The sequence below is a fragment of the Brachypodium distachyon genome, chromosome 3 (genome assembly GCF_000005505.3).
Source record: "Brachypodium distachyon strain Bd21 chromosome 3, Brachypodium_distachyon_v3.0, whole genome shotgun sequence".
Lineage (NCBI taxonomy): Eukaryota > Viridiplantae > Streptophyta > Magnoliopsida > Poales > Poaceae > Brachypodium > Brachypodium distachyon.
Window position 1 is genome coordinate 12,569,877 of NC_016133.3, and position 9,855 is coordinate 12,579,731.

Genomic DNA, 9,855 nt, shown 5'->3' on the forward strand with positions numbered 1-9,855 from the left:
TCTCGGGAAGCCTCGTTCGGCCCGAGCCCGAAGGAGAGGGAGTCGGGTTAGAGTCCTAAGGGTATCTCGACCCCGCTGCTTGGGAAGTCTCGTCCGGCCCAAGTACGAGGCGGCCCCTTTCAACCTCTCGCTAAGTGATTCGGGGAGTCTCGATCGACCCGAACGCTTTGGCTAACAACCCCCTCGAAGCCTCTCCTAACATAGGACTAAGTTGCACCTGCAGGGTCGACCGAACCTATTCAAAAAATATTGACGTGTCAACTTGTCCAAGTGTACGGCGACTTTCGCTATAAGGCCGGCGTACACGCCCTGTTTTTATACTCGCATTTGTGCCATCGAGTTTTGGCACCCCTTACTCTAATTGTTGCCGAGAACAACAACACTAATAATGCATAAATGTGAAATGACTGATATGCCCTTCCCCAATACTCCGTTGGAGGTGGATGGAGTATTGGGCACGGGAGATAACCAGAGAGTAGGTAATCAAGAACCAAGGTCGCCATTTGCTCCTTGCGGAGAAGAAGAAAGTTTTTAAAATAAGAAGGTACATCATTCGATCTCTACCTTATACATATTCAAAACAGATGGAAGTTGGGAGATAGTACAACATCTTTACATAACAAACAAGGCAAGAAGGAGAAGAAAACAGAGGAACAAAAAAGAAAGCAAAGCGAAGAGGACAGGTACGTAAGAGAAATTTTTGGCACAGCTTCCCCGTCAAAAAACAAAAACAAAAAAACTTGTTGGCACAGCTTAAGCTGCTCTGATTGTCCTGATCCTTTCCTAGTTCTTGTGCTCTTACAGTAGATTAGCTATATATATATATGATCCCCAGATCATAGCATCGGATAGCATGGCTGTATATACATGTTTGTCTTGGAAGGTCCTTGCATTTCTAGCATCCCACAAGAACAACAGGAGCATGCACAACTAGCAAAAGCCATGTTCCAACTTCGAAAGCCTCTGCCAGCTTGCTGCTTCGGCCAACTATCGAAGGTTAACATATCAGGGCTGTTGTCTGTTGATGGCTATAGCTAGCATCCATCCATAGCTCAGCCCAGACGTGTTGAGAGGAATTAAGCCTTGCATCCCAAAATGATTAGTATGAGAGCAAGAGCAATGCACTCTAGTGTTTTGTTTTGAAACAAATGTATATTCTTAGTGTTGGGAATCAAGATCCATTCCCTGGTCACGAGCTTTTGCAAGACACGTTGATTAATTCTCTGAAGAACGTCGTTGATCGATTCCCCTTGGATGCCTCTGCCATTGCCGTACGTGATCCCTCTCTCCTCTCGGATGCCTCTGCTGCTGCAGCCTGTCGATCTGGTGTTAATGATCACGCGAATGCCACGTGATCTCTGGAGCTCGCTGATTAATGAAGCTAGCTTCATGTGCATGATGCAGAGTGCGTACGTGTTGTCACATTTACCGTCCGATTAAGCCGCCGAGTTAATCCATATCCATGCATCACCAGATGAAACGAATGGTAAGACTGAAGGAACCGACTTAATTAATTAATCTCAAGGTCAAACGCATACCGCTACTCCAGTACTCCCCGTTTAATTTAAGTTGCCGGTTTTTAATCTTCTACTCCATGAAGTCATATGGGATCACTAGGACACGTGTAAGCACGTACATTTGCCTCGGTAACCGAAGCCTGCCATAGCATACGGTCTGCTTCAAGAGGGGATTAATCTGCCAAAATTCCGCACAGAGTCACAGACCCACATGCCAAACCACATGCATCAGTGCATGCACGTACCCCAGTCCCCAGCAAGCAACTGCATCTTAGGACAAATAAACGCAAATTAAGATGTAGAGCTAGATTCATGCATGGCATCTGTATGGTCCATCCAACCGTAGGACACTTGATTTGCACGCTAATTTCAAAGTAGCAGTAAACGCGCATACTTTCTCCGATTCTAAATTCTTGTCTCAAATTTGCCAAATATGAATGTACATATTTTTTTAGAAAGCATCTAGATAAATGTAATATTTCGACAACAGGACTACTCTGTTTGCAATCAGAAGAAACGGATCACTCACACGTCACGTGCCACTCCAAGCTAGCTAGCTAAGGGGACTATACAATCTTAAGTTAAATCTGCATCACGCAAGCAAGCACCGGCCAAAACCGGGTGCAGATGAATCAGCATATACAGTAAACTTTAACCACCCATCCATATCGAATCCAGTGGTCGCCTACCTATAAAAAGGAACCGAATCCACTAGCTAAGCTCACACAGCAACAGCATCGACCATCCATAGACACTGTGTAAGATCGAGATGGTGCAGAGGATTAGCAGACAAGAAGGCGACGGCGAGGGCCGCGAGGCCGCCGCCAAGGGGAGGAAGAAGAGGGCGCAGACGCCGGCCATGGCGGCGATCAAGAGGAAGGTGCTGCGGCGCCGGTGCAGCGGGCTTCCCGGGAGGCCGTCGTCGTCGTTCAAGCGGAGCTACTACTTGGCTGGCGCCGGAGACGATGACGACGATGCCTCCTCCGCCGTGTTCCTCTACCTGGCATGCATCGCCTGCGCGCCGCCGCCCGCTTAATTAATTAACTCTCTGTTCGTGAATGTATAGTCGGCAAATTGCTTTGAATTGATCATGATCAGGATCTAGTTTCTGTCTTCGCCTCATTTCGGCCGGGTGCACGCACGTATATGACCGATCTTGATCGCCGAAACAATTTGCTCCCCCGGCCCATGCGTGCATGATGATCTCTCAACCAGTGTGATCCCCCCCTTTACGGCGATGCCAGCCATCACACGTCCAAAATAAGGACAAATTTTGCGGGGACATCATGAATTTGTTACTCGTTGTCTAATTGACTCTTATACTTCCTCCGTTCAGAAATAAGTGACGTGGATTAGGAGTATGTGAAAAAATAACATGCGAAGTGGCAGCAGAAGGAATACATTGGAGAAGAATAACATACACGTATTCGGTACTGAAATCATTCGGGCTGATGCCTGTTGGCTGTTGCAATTATCTCAGCCCACCTAGCCCAGCAGATTTCCAATGATCTCAGCCCATCTATCCCAGCAGATTTGACACATCTTCGTCTACTGGGCCTTAGGGATTTGTATATATATTTTTTTTTCCTGCCATTTGAGTTCTGGAGCTCTTGGAACGAAAAATACACGAGCATTTCTTTTGTATTGCGAGACACTGATTACTCACCTACTTGTTGCTCAACATGTTGTGTACGTACAATGATGCATTTAATTTGTCTTTTCAACGCTAATACTAATGCGAAACTTATATATATGCTGAAAGTCAAAACACGAAAGAAAAAAACAGAACATCATTATTGCGCTGTTGAACGATTATATAAGCCGGGTCCGGCCGGTCGAACAGTCGCTTTCTCGTACGTGCATAACTGGCGCATGGGTTCTTCCGTCGGCGTGACATCTGGTCATCCACAGGAACATGATTAGGTAGACAAGCCGAATAACGCATCGTCTGCGCTCAATATAAGCAAAGCCCAAAGAACAACCATAGACAAACACGTACGGACCCTCTGTGATGCCCGCCCAGCCGGCTGCCTTCTGGAACGAAACCTTTTTTTTTCTTTTCTTCCCACAAACTAATTGATGCTAAACCTCTAGCTGGTCATCATCTACGACATTGTATAAACACAGTATACAATACTATTCCCTCCCTCCGATCCATAAAAAGGTGTTGCTCGTTTGGTATAAATGTTGTACTAAATGGGCGACACTATATTTTAACGGTTTTGCAATTTTTTAGGCGAACTGAGAAATAACTATTTCTTAACCGATGATAACAACCTTTTGATTCAACCATTGAGATTCGTGTAAGATTAATGCAGATCCGATGGATGAAAAAATCTTTATTGGATGGTTATGATTGTCGACTAAGAAATAATTATGTCTCAGGCGACCGAGAAATATAGACACTCCCATATATTTTAACTCCGTTTCATAACAATGTATGGGTATGACCTTTGTTGGTCAGGTCAGAAGTTGTACTTGCACGGTAATGCATGAAATGGATGGATCTCACAGCTGAGGTGGCACGAGCAGTGGGCGCCGGTCGGGGGGGTACGTACGCTCGCGAAGACACGATGGCGACCCGGTGCTGATCGACGTCGACACTTTCCTAACTTGTAATCCGACTTTTCCTTTTGTTCTCCCATGGATCGGTCGGTCCATTCCATCCCTGCGCGCGCGCGCGCGCATGATGACCGATGACGAAGGGGCTGCCACAATGGAAGACCTTTGTGACATGGGAACCCGAAGAAACATCTGGAAGGCGGACGACGACGACGGCAGCATATGCGAACGCGGAGGGTATATTCGTTACCGTGGCAGTCTCGGTATTACCCACCTAAAACCACGGGCATACACCAGGCAAGCTTTGCTTTCGATCCGATGGTCGCCGTCAGAGACCCCACGACAGCGCGCGCGCACACACGGGTCGCCCACAGGCCTCGATCGGGATCCACGGTGCGCCCGTGGCCAAAGCCTGTGCGTCGTTCCCAGTCGCCGTTTCCTTTTCTTTCCTTTCCTTTCCCGTGCTGTGCAAAGTGCAATGCGTTCTGGATCCAACGGACGGGGTGCAGAGGATCCGGATATCGTTCTGTCCGCGTCGGACAAACACACGCGGCTCCTCGCCGTCGCCGGCGGCCACCCAACGTTTCCGGACCACCGCTCCGCCGTACAACACGACGACCAAGCACCGGGGTACTGTCCAGTGACCAACCATCAGACGCCACGTCAGAAAAAAAAATAAGGGTACCCGGCTCTGCTTTTTCTTCTTCTTCTTCTTCTTTCCTTTACTAGCACTACTACGAATTTGTATGCAGGCACTGCTGGAAAGCGCAACAACTCCTTAACAAAACCATTGGAAAGCAAAACCACCATTGTGCCTTTGCTATTTCTTTGGTCAGGAAACCGCAGCAAACATTCGTTTCAATTTCGTTGCACACGCCATTTATTCCATTTTTCTCTTGTTCGAGAAATTACGAGCTGTGGCAAGTATTTTGTGGTGGTCGTTTTTTCTGTGAACGGCATGTTCTCGCGTTTCATGCCATGTTGAATTTTTTTTTGTTTCTTATGGCTGCGTGAGTGAACATTCGACGTACCTATCAGCTAAATGTATAGATTTTGCAGCCACTTCTATCGGTCTAGAGCTAATATGATCAACATTCTATGATAGATACAACAAGGTGGTTCCAATAATAGCTGTCTGCCATGTAGCAATTTTTTACCGCTAACCCCCCTCTCCCCCACCAGACAATGGTCAGGATGATGACTCCCCAGACACTGCCCGACGACACAAACAATCCCAGGGACGTGTTGTGATACCGTGTGGTTAGGAAACGAACACCACACGACATCGAAAATTAAGGAATCATATGAAACAACGAAAGGTTAAGTTTGAAATCCATCCAGCAACGTGAAACTCTGATCAAATGGTTGGCGGATGGGTGGATTTATCTCCCAAAGACATTGTTACTGAAAAGCAAATACTCTTAAAAAAACCATTGAAAAACTAATGATAATTCTTTGAAAAACCGTGGGAAAGGCAAATATGCCTTCGTTCTTTCTTGGGCAAGAAGCCGCACCCAACATTCATTTCCACTCACTAATTTTTTTCTTCTTCTTCTTCTTCTTCTTTCTTGCGCGAGAAACCACTAGCCGCCGCAGAACGTGCCGAAGAAAGCTGGCCCAGGAGGAGAAAAAACAGCGAGCTGGAAACGAAACGAGAGGCGCCGATCCGATCGATGGTTTTTTTTAGCTGTCCGATCCGATCGATGCCGGAGCCCCCTCCCCATGTTCTTTCTTTCTTGCGCGAGAAACCACGGTCTCCCAAAGGTGCACCCGACCTAACACGAGCCACGCAATGACACCTGGGCCTATCAATAATGAGGGCCCACGTGTCATTGTCTGCACATCGGTGCCTTCTGGAAAGGCAGCGGAACAGGTCACCCACGCACCGCGACGCGTAGTCTAATCATTTTCTTTTCTTTTCAGCGGACCCCCTGACTTTTGTTTAATTTTAATTTTCTCGCTGGTATCCCATTCGCGTTTCCCCTCTCGGCTGAGTCTCGTTATAAAGAGACCAGGGGCCGCTTAAACCCTAGCCATTATCATCTCCCGACGCTTTTCTAGACACTTCTGCCATTCCCCACACAGCGCACGCACCCAGCAAACTCCCCCCGAGCCGTCGCCATGGGTAACTACGCCCTCCAAATCCCTTTTCTCCGTCGCTGGATTCGTCTCCTGATCCAGTTGTCGCTGTTAGATGCTTGCTGTTTGTTTCCCCTCTTCTGATTTTCGCTTGTTTTTTGTTGTTGGTTCTGGGATCTCTCGGGCGCGCGCTTGCAGGCAAGATTAAGATCGGAATCAACGGTGCGTTCCTTCATCTTCTCGATCGGCGCTTGGGTTTTTTGTTCAATTTATTGTTCGGCGGTTGAGTTTTTGCTGGATCTGTGTTGGCTGATCTGAGAGTTTTTTGTTTTTGTTTTGCTCAGGTTTCGGAAGGATCGGGAGGCTCGTCGCCAGGGTTGCTCTCCAGAGCGATGACATCGAGCTCGTCGCCGTCAACGACCCCTTCATCACCACCGAGTACATGGTATGTGCCCTTCGATCTGCGCGGTTCGGTAGTTTTTATGGGTAGATCTGGTGGTTTTGTAAGGCTTAAAGGTGGTTTTGACCCCCGATCTGTAGTAGTATGTACGGGTGTTTCGTGGGATGTCAGTGTTAGCGGTGGTTTTGGTTACGGTTGTAGATTGCCAGCAGTATGCTAGAGTGGTCACGGTGATTTTGGTTCCTGTTTAGGTAATTCCCTTTATGAGATCTGACTGGTTTTTGTCTATCTATGATATTATTAGTTGGTGTGTATAGGATGAGTCATGTTAACAGGTTTATCTCATTGAATCCACGCTAGGAATTTTTTTCTTTCTAATTTTACCGAGCGTGAATTGTGGTGATTCTGTGATGTGTAGACCTACATGTTCAAGTACGACACCGTCCACGGCCACTGGAAGCACAGCGACATCAAGCTCAAGAACGACAAGACCCTCCTCTTCGGCGAGAAGTCCGTCACCGTCTTCGGCGTCAGGTAGTCTGCTCTTAACAGCTTGTTTTGAAGGGGTGTGCTGTGGCTTGTTGTGCATTCAAGCTGTGACGCTAATGTTTGTTCTTTTGCTAATCCAAAGGAACCCTGAGGAGATCCCATGGGCTGAGGCTGGTGCCGATTATGTCGTGGAGTCCACTGGTGTCTTCACTGACAAGGACAAGGCCGCAGCTCACTTGAAGGTATAATTAGTTAACCTGCCATTTCCTCTCGTTCGCAATTTAGAAATGTGATATGTTATATTACCTTTGATTAGGTAGTGTGTAAAAGCATGGCCAGAAAACACTAGAAGTAGTGCCCTGTTCCTATTACTTGTTAGTGTTCGCAGGCATAGCCAGAAAACACAACCCTCACAGAAGGGGTAGAGAGTGATATCTTAGATAATATAAGTTCTTTTAACCATTGATCTGTTAGACTAGTGTACTTCTGGTCTGCTAGTAGTAAGTACTGGCTTCACAATTCATTTTAGACCATTAACGTGCCATTATTCTGATGATTCATGACTCAGTGGCTTATTTTCAGCATTTTACGTGCTTTTGATGCCAGTGGCATGGAAGTGTGTTGTTTTACAGTTACTTATCCTTTGCAATGCGGTTGCAACACCACTTGTGATAATGTCTTGCGATGCTTCTGTGGTGTGGTTCCAACTCTGGGGTTTTCGATATCTTACATTGTTCATTGAATATTAATTAGGGTGGTGCCAAGAAGGTTGTCATCTCTGCACCCAGCAAAGATGCTCCCATGTTTGTTGTCGGTGTCAACGAGGACAAGTACACCTCTGACGTTAACATTGTCTCAAATGCTAGCTGCACCACTAACTGTCTTGCTCCCCTAGCTAAGGTATGTTTCTTTCTCACTGTAAATAAATCACTGGTGTTGGGATTGTGGTTCATCTCTTAATAATGGTTAATGTCTCCTCCAGATCATCAATGACAACTTTGGCATTGTTGAGGGTCTGATGACCACCGTTCATGCCATCACTGGTAAGATTTTGTTGCAGCAACACTTTTGAATTATTTAGCTGGCTTCAGATTCTCATTATAGTGACTGTTCTGCCTGTCTTTAGCTACCCAGAAGACTGTTGACGGACCCTCAAGCAAGGACTGGAGAGGTGGCAGGGCTGCAAGCTTTAACATCATTCCTAGCAGCACTGGTGCCGCCAAGGTATGCTGCAAGCAATGTCGTGTATTTGTATCCTGACAGTTCTGAATGCATTTCGCACACACACACTTCCCCCTGTTTGTGCATGTTATGTTATTTGTTCTGAATATAATTTGTATTCTAGGATTTAGGCGCAAGACAGATGATAAAATCATAAATCTGAGCTGTTAGTGGTTTATGTTGTAACTCAATTTGTTTTAATAGGAAGTTTGTGATGAATATTCTCTGTTCAATTTTATTAGCAGTGGTTGGAAGCTGTTTTCTTGATTTCAGTTGGATTACATCACATGGTCTAATCTGATGTTATTTGATTTCAGGCTGTTGGTAAGGTTCTTCCTGAGTTGAATGGCAAGCTCACCGGTATGTCCTTCCGTGTTCCCACGGTGGATGTGTCGGTTGTTGATCTCACTGTTAGAACCGAGAAGGCTGCCTCTTACGAGGACATCAAGAAGGCTATCAAGTAAGTGTTAAATCTTTGCGCATCCATGTGAAAATCTAGAGAGTTTAGCTTAAGGGATCTTTGTAAGCTTGCTACTGGTTGTGTCAGTAGTTCCACCTCCCCACTATACACTATTCAAGGAATGAACGGCATTCCTGCCAGTTATGTTGTTTTGTGGTTCCTTTCCATCCAGAACACCACTGACCAAGAGTATGCTAACTATTTTTCAGGGCTGCCTCTGAGGGAAACCTCAAGGGTATCATGGGTTACGTCGAGGAAGATCTGGTGTCCACCGACTTTGTTGGTGACAGCAGGTATGCCTGCAGCCTTCATAATTCCACATGACTGCCAAAAGCTGTCTGTTTTCAGAGTGTTGCTCATTTTTCATGCATGTTTTTGCTGTCTAGGTCGAGCATTTTCGACGCCAAGGCTGGAATTGCTCTGAACGACCATTTCGTCAAGCTTGTGTCGTGGTACGACAACGAGTGGGGCTACAGGTTAGTCACTCATCTCTTGAATGATCTGCACCATGTAATATCATTCCATGTCTCTAGTTTTCTTCTCCCCGTCCCACTGATAACACTCCTGAAAACCTCCTTTGCAGCAACCGTGTCGTCGACCTGATCCGCCACATGGCCAAGACTCAGTAAAGCGTCGATTTGTACCTTTTGGCCTGAGTTGGAGATGTGAATTCCTGCTGGAGTTTATCTAGAGAATAAATGTGGACATTGAGTCGCCGCCCCTTTTGTTTTACCTCCTATGTACTGCTGCAACCTGTAATGGAGTCCCATTACTAATCGGGTGCCCGTTTTGCTTGGTTTGTGAATTATATGAATTTTACCGTGAACTCTGATGGTAGTATTACCCGTAATCTATGTTGCTCCCGCTATTTCGTTTGTCTGTCGTTGAGTGCTCCCGTAGTCTGATTGTTCGTACCGTCAGCTCCAACATCTTCAATCCCTCTTGCTGCTTTTGTTATACTGATGTCGTCCAGGGGAGTCAAACTTTTAGGACTGCAACGTTTACCTTATCGGCTACGAAGGCTAACGTTCTCCCCTCTTGTAACCCATGGGTTAACGTAACGTTAATCCCCTCTTGTAACCCATGAATGCCAATTCGAACTTTCAAAAGATTATATGGAAAAGCTC

General features: G+C 46.3%; 1 protein-coding gene across 2 annotated transcripts in view; it reads left to right on the forward strand.

Annotated features, from left to right (window-relative positions):
* LOC100845915 (glyceraldehyde-3-phosphate dehydrogenase 1, cytosolic) overlaps positions 1-9,596 on the forward strand; it is a 59,987-nt gene extending 50,391 nt beyond the window's left edge. The window contains exons 1-12 of one of the 2 annotated variants that reach the window (XM_003573276.4): positions 6,053-6,204; positions 6,357-6,380; positions 6,503-6,603; positions 6,977-7,092; positions 7,190-7,289; positions 7,801-7,947; positions 8,030-8,090; positions 8,174-8,271; positions 8,586-8,728; positions 8,938-9,021; positions 9,115-9,204; positions 9,312-9,596. In XM_003573276.4, the coding sequence (XP_003573324.1) occupies positions 6,201-6,204; positions 6,357-6,380; positions 6,503-6,603; positions 6,977-7,092; positions 7,190-7,289; positions 7,801-7,947; positions 8,030-8,090; positions 8,174-8,271; positions 8,586-8,728; positions 8,938-9,021; positions 9,115-9,204; positions 9,312-9,357 (1,014 nt within the window). In that variant the 5' untranslated portion in view covers positions 6,053-6,200 and the 3' untranslated portion in view covers positions 9,358-9,596. Of the gene's footprint in view, positions 1-6,052; positions 6,205-6,356; positions 6,381-6,502; positions 6,604-6,976; positions 7,093-7,189; positions 7,290-7,800; positions 7,948-8,029; positions 8,091-8,173; positions 8,272-8,585; positions 8,729-8,937; positions 9,022-9,114; positions 9,205-9,311 lie in introns of those variants that run through there. The other variant, XM_024462506.1, reaches the window with a different exon arrangement.
* The last annotated feature ends 259 nt before the right edge of the window (positions 9,597-9,855 follow it).